Source organism: Mustela lutreola, chromosome 12 (genome assembly GCF_030435805.1).
Source record: "Mustela lutreola isolate mMusLut2 chromosome 12, mMusLut2.pri, whole genome shotgun sequence".
In the NCBI taxonomy this organism is placed as follows: Eukaryota; Metazoa; Chordata; class Mammalia; order Carnivora; family Mustelidae; genus Mustela; species Mustela lutreola.
The window spans coordinates 37,475,850-37,491,416 of record NC_081301.1 but is presented as its reverse complement, the minus strand read 5'-3'; the positions used below and the strand labels follow the sequence as shown (position 1 = coordinate 37,491,416).

Below are 15,567 nucleotides of genomic sequence, written 5' to 3'. Positions count from 1 at the left end.
AGAATAAGAAAGAATATATGTAGTTGTTTTCTGAACCCTTTCCCATCTGTTCATGATCTGAAGGAAACCAATCCCTTCAGTAGACATGAGTGACTTCTTTATTGTTATATTGATATTTTTGTTATTGGGTCTTTCTTTTCTTTCACCTATTGTTAACCCTTTCCACCTTCTGCTTTTTTCCATCTGAAAAAAATACAGTAAATGAATAAAGATTTTCAAATACTTAAACTAGCAACAAAAGATGGCGACAAAAAAAATGTAACCATTGGAATAGTTGTAGGATTCAGTTCTGTGTTGTATAGTCTATTAGTATTGTCTTAGCAGTTTATTTTTTCTTTTCTGGTGCCTGGCTGACATAGAAGAGTATGTGACTCTTGATCTTGGGGTCTTGCGCTTGAGCCCCACGATGGGTGTAAAGATTATTTTTTAAAAAATAAATTTAACTTTTTTTTTTTTTTTAAAGATTTTATTTATTTATTTGACAGAGAGAGATCACAAGTAGGCAGAGAGGCAGGCAGAGAGAGAGAGAGAGAGGAGGAAGCAGGCTCCCTGCTGAGCAGAGAGCCCGATGCGGGACTCGATCCCAGGACCCTAAGATCATGACCCGAGCCGAAGGCAGTGGCTTAAGCCACCGAGCCACCCAGGCGCCCCAAAAATAAATTTAACTTAAAAAATAGGGTTAATAATACTTATCTTGCAGAGTTGTCTACAGTATGCTACAGGATATAATGTCTGTGTTAAATTATTTTGGTACAAATGCTGGACAGTTTAAACTATGTATGACATTACTTCCAGACCTTTTCCAGTCATGATACATAGATAAAATTGCATTTACTGTATTTGTAGATGACAGTGTTAAAAACTGTGGAGATGCTTTGACTAGAAGTCGTTGCAGAGGCTCAGGTTATCCCAGGTCCCACCTACCCAACTGCTTACAAGAATCAATAAATAATTTACGTATAACTCATCTACAATATACTGGTTGGGAAAGTTTAAGTATGGTCTTGTATCTGAATTACATTGGGAATCTTGATTAGAGAATAAAGTCTCAATTCTGCCTTGCATTGTATTGGCCTTGTTAGTAGGCAGAGTCTTAACCACTTTGTGATATATAGATGGCCACCTGCTCTAGACTTTCCTTATTCTCACAGTTGTCAGTTTAATCAAGAATAAAAAGTAAATGCCTTTCTGCTGTTAGATTAGAACATCATAGTTCCTCTTAGGGTTCTAATTGGCCCATCTTGGGTTATATGCATACCCCCAAAACCATTCATGACTAGATGGATGGAATCCTTGGTAGTGTATCTGCTGCTATGGAAGATTAACCCCACCAGAACCAACAGAATGGGTTCCCCATACCACACCCCCAAAAAAGATCCTGCTGTCCAGAGGAAGGGATGAAGTGAAAATGTACTGGGTCATCTATTTGCACAGTCCACTGTAGTACCTGACATCATTTCTGAAAGTATAATGGATTTCAGTGTGGAAATACATGGTGTTAGAAGTGAGTTCGTGGCACTGGGTGTTATATGCAGCTAACGAATTATTGAACTCTACATCTGAAACTAATGATGTACTCTATGTTGGCTAATTGAATATAAATTAGGAAAAAAATGATTTATTTTGATAAATGGATAATTTTGATAAATGGATAATTCATGATTTTATTCAAGATTTTATTTATTCAGCAGAGCGAGAGAGCACAAGCAAGGAGAGGAGCAGAGGGAGAGGGAGAATGCGGGGCTTGATCCCAGGATCCTGGGACCATGACCTGAGCCGAAGGCAGATGCCCATCCGAGCCACCCATGCACCTTGATAATTAACAATTTAAAAAATTATATTTTCTAATATAGTATTTTAACAGTTCCAATACGGTGGCCACTAACTAACTACATGTCGCTATATAGGTAAATTAATTAAAATTAAATGTAAAAATTCAGTTCTTCAGTTGTATAAGCTACCTTTCAGAGTGTTCAGTGGCCACATGGGGTGGCTGGTCATTCATACTGGATAATACAGATCATACATTTACAAAATCACAAAGTTCTATGCAGTGCTGATCTAGACCAATAAAGTTTTGTTGTTGTCCCCCCGCCCCCACCCCCCTTTTATATCACACTTTGTCCCATCCTGATTATCTTTCTAACAGGTTATGTATGTTTTCTTCTGTGGCAGCCCTTTGGAATTTTCTACACACATTTTTTTGCTTTTAGGATGTTATATCAGTCCATTTCCCATCATTGGCAATGAGGAGTTTCTTTTAATCTTTATTTTATAACGTAATTACTGAAGAAATCCAGGAGGATCTTGGTTGGGAGGGGCAAGGAGTTATTCTTAACCTAAAAGAAAGGGATGTGTGTGTCTATTATAAGTGGATTTTAACTAGATGGGAAGGTTGTCTGTGAAAGTGCCTTTGTCATAATCTTGTATAATCACATAACAGAAACTCTCTACCCTTTTTAGGAAAAGGTTTCATCAAATCAAACATCTAATTGCCTCGCTCCCTCCCTTTATTTTTTGCTTGGGCAGGAGCAAAAGGCTATTTTGCAACAACACAATCTATAACCTCGCACCAATGAGAAAAGGTAGAGAAATTTAATTTTTCTCCTTACATACATGCACAGAGCTTTTAGGGAAAAGAAGCTTGGTAATAATTTGAAATCCTTTTAGAACCTATTCTATTTATTTTTCTAACAGAAAAATGTGTGATTAAGGGGTCTTTTTTTTTGTTTTGTTTTATCTTTGGATAAAAATTGCCTGTTTGTATCTCCCACAATTCTTAACAAACCTTGGGAGAGAAGGGATGGCATCTAACTTGCTTACTGTTGTACATCCAACATCACCATTGGTGCCTCTGGTACACACTAAGTACTTAATATTTTTGAATAAAGATTTCCATTATTCAGAGATTAGGTCTTCCATGTCTGGGCTATTGTTTTACTCCATTCTCCTGCTTAAGTGTCATTCTTCCCTCAGAAGTATGGAAAACAAATACATTTGCATGTAGTATCATTTTTCAGATCCTCTTAAGCAGCCATGATAAGAACCACGTGGATGTGTGGAGAATGACCATTTTTAAGCTCTCCCCAAAAAGCTAATTTTTTTCTTATGGCTTTTGCATTTTCCTATTGTACTTAATTTATAGTTTTCAAAATTTGTTACTTAAAAAGCTTTCAGGCTTCCACTTTCTGCAGATTGGAACATGTAGCCATTTGATACCATGCCCTGCAACATGACCTTTATGCTTGGCTCACAGATTTTTTTGTCTCTTAGTTAGCAACTTTATTCTGCCTAACCAGCTGAGTATTAAAAATAAAATTTTATATTCTATTTCTATTCACCTAAGGTCTCAAATATTATGTTAAATTTAAAAACACATTATTTATGGATCCTGTGAATATGAATATTCATAGCTGACCCTTTTCCCCCCTCACCCCCATTTCTAGGACTATCCTGTTAAGTGTAATCTCATTGCTCAATGAGCCCAACACCTTCTCCCCAGCCAATGTGGATGCTTCAGTTATGTTCAGGAAATGGAGGGACAGTAAAGGAAAAGACAAAGAATATGCTGAAATCATTAGGTAAGGTGTTTTGTTTTACCTTCCGTTTGATTACTTCAAGTCTTTATACAGAACCATGGCTTTAAATCAGACTTAAAGTATCTAGTCCAGTCTTCTGTTAGATTTATTGTTTGGGAAGAGATTCCTGCCTGAGCCTAATGAGTTTGTTTGGCTTTTGAGAGAGCACACAGTAAAAGATAATGCTGCAGCAGATCTTACTTCCTGGGAACCAAAACTTGCAAGTTCTGAACCAATAAAGTTTGTAGATTCTGCCTCTCAATCATTTCAGGGATGCTGTTCAGGATTTTCAGTATGTCCTTTAAGTGTAGCAAACACCCAAGAGTATTATGGACATTCTAGGTATTTTGTTTTCAAAAATTTTAATGAAGCCATATAGTTTATTGGCCCTTTTGACCATAGTAGCAAGTATCTTCTAGGTATCATCATTATCAGCAACACTAGTATATGGTATAACAGAGCCATAGAAGCTTCCTCTCAGTGGGAGACTTGGAATCTACCCCTAGCTCTGACCCCTTATAGTACCTTTTATCAGTTAATTTTTTGGGTCTTTGGTTTTTCCCATCTGTATAAAAGGGGGAAAAAGTAGGAGGTATTGGGGCTGAACCATTCATCTCTTGATCATACCCTAAATAGGACTTAAAGGTTTTCTTTAACCCACTGAGCCACCCAGGCGCCCTGGACTTAAAGGTTTTCTTAACAGTACCCAACAACTGATACTTGAATTGCAATCAATTCATTTCCTCTTATATCCTTAAAATAGAGCCCCAAGGACAGTTTTCTGCACATAGTTTAGTAAGCACTATAATTTATACAAATAGTCCCTCTTTGTAACTCTAGTCAGCATGATGCCATGTGATGTAAAGAAAAAAAGGAAAAACGGCATAGAAATAAAGCTGGATAATATATACATCAGTTTTCAATGTTTTATGCCCACCAGAATCACCTTTAGAGCCCCTTCCATAACCATAGTCATTTAGTGAGATTACAAGGTTAAAAGCTGGGCAGCTGTATTTCGTTCTTACCATCCACCTAGGTGACTGGTGTATACCAAAGATTGAAGATAATTAGTATAAATAGTAAGGACCTAGAGGAGCTGGAGTAGGTTGAAGCTTCAAAGATGGGAGTGCTTCATAATATGGTCAGGATTATAGCCATTATAGCCTGAGCCTGATGTTCAAGGAAGGGTATGATTTAGTAAGTGAAGAATTAATATCCCTAAGGCGTCTCTTCTTTCTATTTCTTAATTTAAGGGTTTATCTCATTCTTTAATTCTTTCAACATTTATTATACACCAGCTGCATGTCAGGTACACTCTGTTAGGTCATCAAAGCAGTCTCTCTTTGAGGAGGTCACACTTACTAGCAAGAACTTGTGAACAAATGACCATGTAATGAGATGAGTGCAAATATATACTCTCTAAGCATAAACAAGATACAGTGAAAGGAATAAATATTGCTGTGGAGTTCTAGGAGAGGTAATCATAACCAAGATTTTTTCAAGTAGGAAGGGAAAGGAAAGAGCCCTTTCAGGGAAGAAACAGGTTTGCTAACAGGTAGCTAACAGCATGGTGTGATTAGAGAACTGTAAGCAGCTTTACATTGCTTGAGTATAAATTCTCATTTCCAAAGTAATGGGAAATTCAGAGAGCCATCAGATTTGTTTTTGTTGTGTGGTTTTTTTGTTTGAGAGGGATCAGATCTTAGGAGACATTTGAAGCCACAATAAGGCTTTCGTCCTTAATCTTATAAGTGATGGGGTATCATTTAAAGATTTTAGGAAGGGAAGGGGAGATTAGAGTTTTCAAAGAACCTAGTTGACCAGAAGAGGCTGATACAGGAAAGGGAAGCCAAGATGAAGACTAAACAGAGGCAGGGACAGTGAGAAAACAGATTTGAAAGTAGAGCTTTGGAGTGAGGTTTATGATTTTAAGAATACTCTTAGAAGAAAAATGGGAGAAGGTGGCCACAGAGGCTGAAAATGACAATTGCAGACTTGCTGAGTTAGGGTCCCTATGGAACATCAGGGTGGACACATCCCAAAGGCTTATTGAACGGTGTAGGGCTCAGAAGATATGGGTGGATCCTGATGGTTTGACAGCTGTCAGCATGAAGGGGCATGGTGGCAAAAGCCATGGGAATGACTAAGATGACCCAGGAAGAGACAGAGAGGGAGAGGGAAGAGCATCAAGCCAGGGTTTATCAGCAACACCAAGCTGTCAGGTTTGGCAAAGTAAGGCAGACAGCAATATCACTGGGGAACCATCTAATTAGAGCCAGCAGAAGGAAGATCATGAAGTTGGTGGTTTGTTGTTTTATGGTCAGTTTTTGTACTTGAAGGAAACTTCACCCTTCCATCCGTCCAGTCAGTAATTTTTTGCACAGCTTAAGTTCTTGCACAACTGGAAGAAAGAGTAGTTCTCCAGAGAAGTTCACATTGAGGGGTGAGGGGAATGGGAAGGGGGTTGAAAATTGACAGAAAAGCTAACAATTGGGGAAGATTATAGGAGAAATGATTAGTGGTTAAGTAGCATAATGTGAAGGAGTGACTTGGTGGCTGTTTTAACTTGGGTTGTCAGAACATGCTGTTTCAAAGTTCAGCAGGCAGTCAGGTAGTAAAATCAGAAGAGTTCTTAGCCACACAGAAAAATAAGTGTTGTTCAAGGTACTAAAGAAGGAAAAAAAAGGACCACGATGTCCTGTATATTTTGGGTGACAAGAATAAAGTGGGAGGCAGGTGTGTCATGTGACATTGGAACCCTACTTAGGCTTTCTGCAATCTAAGTGTAAATGACAGGATTATTGAATTAAGAGTTGTTGGGACTGCGAGTTTGGTGAGACAAGGGAGGGAAAAAAATCTCTGAGGTCATTTCTGGTTAACCAATATTTAAGACCCAATGCTTTTAAATACCCCTCAAAAGGTCATTATTAAGTGTTTAAAACGCTACCCTGATGGGCTAAGAACCTTTGGTGTAGTATGTCAGATACTTTTAGGTAGGCATTGAAATTGAGAAACCTTGAGTCATAAGGAGTCTTTTTTTTTTTTTTTTAAATACGGAATCCTGATTATTAAGAAAGGCCAGTTGCAAATCCATCTTCCAAAACAGAGACTTACATAAACTTTCTCCCTTCAGGAAACAGGTTTCAGCCACTAAAGCCGAAGCAGAAAAGGATGGAGTGAAGGTCCCCACAACCTTGGCGGAATACTGCATCAAAACTAAAGTGCCTTCCAATGACAACAGCTCAGATTTGCTTTATGACGACTTGTACGACGACGACATTGATGATGAAGATGAGGAGGAGGAAGATGCCGACTGCTATGATGATGATGATTCTGGGAACGAGGAGTCGTGACGTGCTCCTTCAGTGCCCCGTACTGCCCTGCCGTCTCAGGCCAAAGGGAGGGGAGCAAGTGGGGACCTAGCAGTGGCCCCTCAGCAAAAACCTATCACCGGGGGTGGGAAAAACAAACACGGCTCCTGCTGACTCCCCTTATGGATCTCAGTTTGCTCCTTTTTATGGACCTCTTAATGGAGAGAAAGTATCCTCCACAGAATGTCTGAATTCTTGCATTCTTTACCCTTCCATCACTGTATTGATTCTTTTTTTCTTCTTCTTTAAACCCAAACTCTCGCCTCACTTCGTCTCTACAGATGTTCACAGCAAAACACGTTTGGTCTGTTTTTAGATTCTTGAAGAATTAAATAGTCTTTCATCAAGACGTTTTAATGTGTTTAAAGCTGGGAACCCATTGGAAGTTCACAAGTGCTGCATATGCTGAGTAGCAAAAGAAAATGGAAAAAAAAAATAAAAACCCCACAAAACTAACTTTAAAAAAAAAAAAAACAAATTTGCCAAGGTTTAGCTGCTCATTTAGTGTGTGTGCATTCGATCAGCCCCATGGTGGTGAATTTTGTTTCCTTTCCCTTCTTAAGGCTGGGATACAGTGGGCATCAGGGACTTCGTGCTAAGCCTGATGAAAATGTGTTCTAAGGGCACAGAGCCCCTTCAGCCTCCAGGACATCATCTTAATACAGGGGGCCTCAGCTACCCTGAGGAGAGAGATCAGATTTTGTTTTTTGAAATCGATTGGGATCTAAAGCCTGAAAATAAATATTCATACTTTACATAGAATTGAGCACTTGATTGCTATTTATTTTAAAAGACAGAGTTGTTACCCTCCCCACCCCAAGGGAGTGGGAAGAGTGTGGAGGGGAGTGTGTGTGTGTGTGTGTGTGTGTGTGTGTGTGTGTGGAGTCTTAGTGATGGGAACAAGGAGTTTAAAATCACTATGCCAATTTTGGTTGATGCTGCTGGGGAAAAAAAAGTCAAAACTACTGGTGACCACTGTTGGGTGAGAAAACATCTGTTTTATGTGAACATGGCCTTTCCCTCAAAAATATTTTGAAAATCCTCATGGTGAGAGTGCAAGTAGCCAGTTTTAATTACTCAGTATTACTCCTAGGTGCATGTGTTAAGATTTTGGTTTTCATTGAGCTGCTTATGCCAATAGTGATAGCTGTGGATAGGAGACATGAGTGACCAGTTCCCACTTTTCCTCATTGGATGTGACCTGGACTTTTCTCTCCTTTCAGTGTATGCTGGCTGTGGAGGGCAAGCAGAAGTTGTGCATGGAGCTTGCCCTGGGCTGCTTTGACTCTTTTGGCAGGGCTGAGGGAATTGGCTGCAGGCAGTATCTGGGCAACTGATTTTCCAACTGTGCAGTGGCTGCAGCTTTGACTTCCCTGGTCTCAATCACGTGTTACTTCAATCAATATTGAGATTCATCAGTCTTCACCAACCAGGGACTTCAGAACTTGGCGGTGATTCTTCTTTGAGAGTGGGCCAGTTCATAGGAGGGTAGTGTTCTTTCAGTGGGGAAAATCATTATAATGTAAAATTAGACTTCGGAAGGAAAGAAAATGAGCAGAGACTGGTTACAATCCTCCTCCAGATCCCTTTGTACTGGTGTCAGCGTCTTTTGTTCAGATCATAGCTCAGAAAGAACCAAAGGGTTGATGAGGGACAGGGGTAGGATGGATCCTAGAACAGAGTAGGTGATGCTTACTTCCTTAGCTCCTCCTTCCTTCCTTTCTGATCTCAGGGTTTTCATTCGCTTCAAACTCCAAACATTTGCTGACTAATGCCCAGCAGACCTCTCTGGCCTCTAAAGTTTGATCTGGTATTAAGTAGAAATGTTAACATGCAAAGGTTCCTATGGGACAGTGTTGAGCCTGGTCCCAGAATCTCTGTCCAATCCCCATGGGGCTAGGACTGCTTGCACCCCTGAACCTAGTGATTCCAGTCAGATTCTGAGAACAGTAACAGCTCTTTGTGACAAAACACTGGCCGCAAATTTTCATAGGACGGTGTCGGAACTAGCTTTTTAAGTAATGTTTCTGGATGACCTGCAAATCTTCTGGAGTCCCAAGTCTCCTAATGCTCTGATTACCCTCTAAACACCCCCATACACGTTTACAGCCAGTAGCTTGGTCTTCTCTCTTGGAGCCCTAAGATTAAGGCATTTCTTTCTTCCCTTATCATAAAAGCATTTCTCTGCCAGGGCAGGCCAGGCACCTTAGCCTTGCAGAAGGTGCTGGGCTGCTCAGCCCTGTCCCATTAGGCCCTGTTGACCTCTGTTGCACATTGACTCAGGGAGCCAGAGAGCCAGGTGGAAGTCATACCTCTCAGCCCTTTGGGGTGTTACTAGTGAGGGCTGGCTTTGCCTCTGATAAGAGTACAATCAGTTCCAGAAAAGACTGGTATGTGTTGATTGGCTAGCAGGTGGACATTCTGGTAACTCAGACTGACCTGTAAAACTCAGATGCTGGTTCCAGAGCTCTGTCCTGAGAACACATCCTGTGGCAAAAGAAAACTTGAGCATGTAATTTTTTTTTCCTTTTTGGGAGTAGAGGTCTCAGGGTCAGACCAGATCCTTATAAGTACAGTTGTGCTGATTATTTGGTGTTAACATGAATTCAGAGTCCTGCATTTTTAGATTCCTTTTGATGGTAGTGGAGGCCTCTCTGGATGCTCTTCAGGTCTGTGTGTTTTGAGGCTGGGTGGAGAAAGTAATACGACGACGATTCCGTTGTTGCTTCTCAAAGTCTTCCCGCTCTTTTTCATACCATTCCAGAGTTCTTTTCTATTAGCCAGACTGTTTTGTAGTTCCCTCTTTCCTCTTCCCTTCAAATTACTTCATTTGCTTGTTTCCTTATGTTTGGGACATACACAGTAGGAGACTGTAGGGAAAAGTGTAGTTCTCCACTGAAAGTTATCTCCCCATCCCTCCCATTCTGATAAAAATGGTTTACATTTACAAAAAGATTCAGATGCAATTTTCAACTATTCTGAAACCAGCAGGACACACCTGACTTTAATAGTTTTCTTAGCTGAAATTGTAGATGTTTTTCTTCAGTTTAACTTATGAGAAAAGATTATCTGATGCATTTTTTGTGTTGAACTTCCCCTATAGTGGTTTATTTTGTCTTTTTCTGCCCATCTGTCTACTAATAAAATGTGAAATAAAATATACCTGTATTGCTACTTCCCCATGGGATGACCCTCTTCTTTCTTTGTGTTAAAGAAAACTAAAAGGTGGTTCTCAGTACTTCACCAATTGCCTCACCAATTATGCCCATGACTCAGCTGAAAAAACAAAAACGGACACTAAATTTCACTGATCTTTTAGGATAGTCTGCTCAACTCATCTCATGGAATACACATTCCCAGTCCGTACTAACTTTTAGGAAAGGTTATTAAGACAGCCATTTGTTAACCTTAATTCTTAAGTAGGGCACAATCTGCCAGTACAAGTAGGTCGGTAAAGGGATGAGGGTGCTCCACTGCCCTCCTTAGGTAAGCCTTTTGTTTTCATCATTTGTCTTCTGAACATCCTGCTGCTTATTAATAAGCAGGAAACAGGCAAGAGATCGTATGAAGTCCTTTTATGTGAACACTTATGTTTTTTCTGGTCAGGATCTCAAGCTGTGGGTCACCAGCAGCAGGGGCCCCATTTGATGAAATGACCACTGATTTTAGAGGGCAAAAGCAGAAAAGGTGAAGACTGACCCCAGGTTCTGGCACACCAACTTGACCAGTATCTGATGCCCCACTTTGGTTGGTTGCTTAGCCTAGTCTGAGGGGTCGTTTAAGAATGAGGCTGTGATGCCTGGTCAACACCTGGAGATCGGAGCACAACTGTGCTACAGAATTGTGGGGCGATCTGCCTCCTGCCACAGAGGGCTAGTAGATGGCCTGGATTCCTCCCCAACTGGTGGCCTGGGAACAGGAGGAAGGAGCTGCACTGGAATCCTGGCCCAAGTGAATGGCTGCTTGGGACTTTCTGGAGCAAGTATTTTGCCCAGGACCCACTTACCTACTTCATACCACCCTGACTCGCTTGTTTTCCTTCCACCCCACCCCTTAACAGTTAAGATTCTGTCTGGTTGATGAAGAACCAAGGAGAGAGAGGGTGAGCTGTTCAAACTTCCTCTCTCTTCGGTCATGAGACACACATCCTCTGCTCTTCCTTTCAGATTTTAATATCCGCTGACATTTGGAAATGAAAGGACCCTGCCCTGGTATTCCTGTTGACCAGGTCGGCCCTGTAAGAAATTGCCTTATCAAAGTGAACTTTGATAACCACTGCCTATGGCCTGTCAGGAGGGTAAGTGGGCTTTGCAGCCTCATCATTTCCCTTTCCCCTCCCTGGATGCTGACCAGGGCTAAAGAAGGAATGCCAGTTTAAGCCCTCACAACGTACTGTCAGAAGACTGACCACGTGACTGCTACTTCAGCTCTAATGTGAAGTCCACGGTGCCCAGAACAATCATGAAAACAGCCTCTGCCCTGACCTACCCTTTAGTCACACCACACAGAGACCGTGCATGCTCTCAGAACTTTATTAGGTGGAGATTGGGCAAAGAGAGAAAACCCCTGAAACAGTCGCCCACCTGGTTCAGGACAAATGGAATAGAGGAGCCTTTGCTTGGAGACGTGCTCTCATTGAGGTGAAGGCATATCTTGGATTTTTTTTTTTTTTTTTTTTAAACGGGAGCAGATTGACTGAACATCTCTGAGCACAACTTCAGACGTTTTTTAAAAAATGGTCAGCCAGAGGAAGGCAAGTCTCTTGGGGACAAGACCAGAAGCAGAGGCCTCTGGTCTATATGAAGACAAACAGGTGCTACTTTCATGTTGGGCAGGAAGGATATCACTGCTATTCCCAGATCAAGATTTGGTAGGTGAGGAACATGACAAATGACAAAAGGTCTGTTCCTCAAAGAGAGGGCTAAAGTAATTACACAGGGAAAGAAACTCAAAAAATGGCTTACAAGGGAGTGAGATTAAGTCGTGATTCTTCATTGGTACCTGACCCAGTCCCCAAACTGCCTTGAAGCAGCCCTTCCAGACACTGCTCCCAACTGCCCGTGGGGCTGGAAGGCTACAAAGAAGGCCTGAAGGCAGGAATGGGAAAAGGGCTTCTTTGCTACAGTGAGAAGGGGCTCGAATGGGATTGCAGACCTGGCTAAGAGTAGCAGCTGTACCCCTACACCCCAAGACTTCTATCACATTTACAAATACATACATAAATACATTACATACAATAGCGAGTCTGGGAGGCAGGTTCCCCACAGAGGCTCGGCTGACACAGTTACACGTCTCAGGAATTCTAGGAAAGGGCGCTGGGCTCCTAGAAATGGGCTCCGTGTGTTCTCTCCTGCCCAGGGTAAGCCCCGCCCAAGCCCACCCCTCTCTTCAAAGGTTCAGTTTGTCCAGTAGGGAGAGTTGCCATAGGTGGGCTTGGAGGCTTGCGACTTGGGCTGCAGGGAGCTGGGCTGGCTGCGTTGACCCGCGCCACTCTGAGGAGGAGGAGAGAAGGCTGTAAGGGCTGGAGCAGGACCCCCAGTCCAGGGCAGGGTGGCTGCCTCCATCACGGGGCTCACCTGGGCATCCTGTGGCAGGTGGTGGTGTAGCAGCTGTGAATGAGGCTGCTGGTGGGCAGGCAGGATGTGTAAGAATGGTGGGGGCGCATAACCAGGGGCTGCTCCAGCGGCCAGGGGCCCAGTGGAACCCAAGGCCGAGGGCAGGCTGAACGGTGGAGGAGTCCCTGCGTGAAATCCCTGCTTGTCGAAAGTCTGCAGGATAAAGAGACCATGGTAAGGGCCAGCCTGGGCAGCACCTCCCACCGGCTGACCCATCTACCCGAATCCTCCTTCACCTGAGTCGTCTTGTAGACTGAACCGGTCATGTCAGGTAGGCCGGTGGTGCTTGAGGACACGGACACTCCTAGGAGGGAAAGCAGTTGTTCCCACGGCCACTGGGCCCAGCTCCAGCCTCCCCCACCTCCAGGGGCACTCTGGGGTAGCCTTGCCTGAGAAAGAGTCAGTAGAAGACAACTACTCTGGGCCTCAATCCTGGAAAGGAGGGGCAGACGCTACCTTTGCCAGGCCCAGAACCTGCAGACTTGTTTTGTGCCTGCGATGATCCACCATAGCCACCCTTGGTGTAGTCTCCCGCTGCTGTCCCCTGGGTCAGGTCATCATAACCTAGCATGGCAGGGCACAAGAGGCACGCGTGAGCCAAGCAAGCCTGTCCCACCCGCATCTCTCTGTGCCGGGAGCACCCCTCACCTGTGCTGTAGCTATGCTGGCCGTAACCACCGGCCTGCTGGAAAGGGGTGGTGGGGGTGCTGAGGTTCACACCATGCTGCTTGGCTGAAGCCGGAGGGACCTGGCAGAGCAAGCAGGAGAGGCGTCAGTGCAGGAACAGGGCAGAGGGAGCAGGTCAGGTATCCCCTGGCTTAGTCCTAGGCAGCACAACCACAGAGGACCGGTGTTCAGTAGTGCGACCTGCACTAGCTGTAAAAGCACACGGGAAAGTAGCCTAACACCTCGTGGCCCTGCTTCTAAGTCCCCAGAACTGGAGTAACATCCCCACCCCACCCTGCCAACACTCACAAACATCGTAGGCCCATACTGAAAGGCACTAGGCACGCCTGTGTAGTAGGGGAGGCCAGTGTAGCTGTAGCCAGGGGGCAGCGCAGGATTCAGGAAGGGCTGCTGGGCTGTATGGTGGGCCTGGGACTGGCTCTGCTGCGCCTGAGCCAGTGTGGTGGGGGGTGCAGGGGATGCGGAGTCACCTCGGCCAAACTTTGTGACATCACCTAGGAGAAGAGGAACACTGACTCGAATCACTGCCCCCACCCCACCCTCATCCAACCAGGAAAAAAGCCAGACTGGCTCCTGAAAACAGGAATAGGCTCCTGCAGCTGGCTCAAGAGGTTGCTAGCAGGACTCTCTAAGCCCCTGTGCCGCTGGTTCCAGATGCCTGAGATTAGCTGCAGACCAGTCCCATGCACCACGTCCCAACCCGACTCCTCTCACCCTGAGCAGACTAACCTGAATACGGGTTATTAGCTAGGCTCCCATCTCGGCTGGCCAGGGCTGTGGGCGTGGCAAAGGGAATTCCATAGTAATCCTAGGAGAGACCAGTGAGGCTCAATCAGCAGAATGGCCTCCACCCAGTCCCAGAACAGGCCCAGCAGGCAGCCCAGGCACTCCATGTAATGCCCTGCTCCCAGGACAGGCTGGACTGCAGGGACACAGGCTAACCTCCAGAGGGCAGCACTCAAATTCAAAGTAAACAGTGCCCATTGGAGTTGTGCTATGTGGCAGCCACACAGCGTGCAAGACGCACTGAAAAGACCATCAGCCTTCGCCAGGCAGAGCTACTGGTGGACCAGTCTCATGGGTAATATACGGTGCAGATGGATGCTGGTAAATGCACAGGTCAAACCAACTCTACTGGCTTTTCCTATGTGACAGATTCTACAGAGCAGATAAGCACCCTGAAAAAGAACCAGCAGGAAAGGGGGTGCCTGAGGGTTTAAAAGCCATTAGAGGAGCAATGTCAAGCAGGCATAGGTCCAAGAGGACCCTAGTTAAGGTCCCAAATTGGCTCCTCACCACCCATGCTGTCATGCCACCACGGATCATGGAGGAGCCAGGGCAAGTGTGGACACTAAGAACACAAAACTGGAGCTCTGTGGGGAAGGGGAGGCCTGACCAGTCCCTTACTCACCATCCAGGGCTTTGCCAGTACTAGACACATGGTCCCTCGGCCTCCAGGCCCCACTGGAAGCCTTCCTACTTTTGTTGTGGGCCAACAGTGCCTGGTCACAACCAGACAGGAGCCATCTGGGCTAGGAATGGCACCTCTACCCTCCCTCAGCCTCATTTCCACTTAACCTCCAGGAAACCCATTAGCTTCCTCAGCTCGGAACCCCAGGAGAAGGCAGGACCAGGAAGTCCTGAGGTAGCAAGAACACAACTGCAGACAGGCCTAGAGCAAGCCCTGGAAAAGATACTCTTTCACAGGAAAATCAAAGGCAGGAACTAGGCACAAAAGTACCAGACCCTAATAAATGAACAAAGGGGAAAAATGAACAAAACATATCTCAAAAGGTGATTTCTTCTAAGGCACAAAATGATACAAAGAAAACAAGGCAAGATGACTCCCAGGGCTGGTAACCCACTGAGTCCCTCTTGGGACTCTTGGGACTCAGTCCACCAGGACTCCCCCAGACACTCCAGTGCTGGGGCTTCTAGGTCAGGTGGGTATGAGGTTTCTTCATGATAGTAAGAGGGCCGGGGCCACTTCCAGTTCCTCTTCTGGAAAGCCCTAAGGCTTAGGCATTCCCCAGAAACCCCAAGTTCTGTTGACCACCCTAGCAATGTGCCATCATGTCTTCAACATCCCCTCCTCTGGGTCCTCTGGGGACACCGGCAGCAGTAGTGTGATGATTGCCTGCTGTCAGGGGGAATAGCCACCTAGCCACCCACCTCTGCCTCTGGAAGACTTCAGGAGCTGAGAAGCATTCTCCTGAGAGACAAGGGCTTTGGCCTGCAGGCCCGGGAGGTGGAGGGGATACCTGCAGCTCCCCGAACTACTTTGTGGGCAAGCAGAGAAGGGTGCAGCCAGTGGGA

General features: G+C 44.6%; 2 protein-coding genes across 9 annotated transcripts in view; one reads left to right on the top strand and one right to left on the bottom strand.

Annotated features, from left to right (window-relative positions):
* Window positions 1-15,567, top strand: part of UBE2R2 (ubiquitin conjugating enzyme E2 R2) — a 254,116-nt gene that overhangs the window by 108,971 nt on the left and 129,578 nt on the right. The window contains exons 4-5 of one of the 2 annotated variants that reach the window (XR_009346421.1): window positions 3,447-3,581; window positions 6,712-7,232. Coding sequence is in view for 1 of the 2 variants with exons in the window: in XM_059142393.1 (XP_058998376.1) it covers window positions 3,447-3,581; window positions 6,712-6,931 (355 nt within the window). In the remaining variant the exon portion in view is untranslated. Of the gene's footprint in view, window positions 1-3,446; window positions 3,582-6,711; window positions 10,132-15,567 lie in introns of those variants that run through there. The other variant, XM_059142393.1, reaches the window with a different exon arrangement.
* UBAP2 (ubiquitin associated protein 2) overlaps window positions 11,466-15,567 on the bottom strand; it is a 135,449-nt gene continuing 131,347 nt past the window's right edge. For 6 of the 7 annotated variants that reach the window (XM_059142387.1, XM_059142385.1, XM_059142388.1 and 3 more), the window contains 7 exons: window positions 13,981-14,059; window positions 13,540-13,745; window positions 13,213-13,312; window positions 13,021-13,128; window positions 12,801-12,868; window positions 12,526-12,717; window positions 11,466-12,441 (listed from right to left, as the gene is read on the bottom strand). In XM_059142387.1, coding sequence (XP_058998370.1) covers window positions 12,346-12,441; window positions 12,526-12,717; window positions 12,801-12,868; window positions 13,021-13,128; window positions 13,213-13,312; window positions 13,540-13,745; window positions 13,981-14,059 — 849 coding nt within the window. In that variant the 3' untranslated portion in view covers window positions 11,466-12,345. The remainder of the gene's footprint in view (window positions 12,442-12,525; window positions 12,718-12,800; window positions 12,869-13,020; window positions 13,129-13,212; window positions 13,313-13,539; window positions 13,746-13,980; window positions 14,060-15,567) is intronic. The other variant, XM_059142391.1, reaches the window with a different exon arrangement.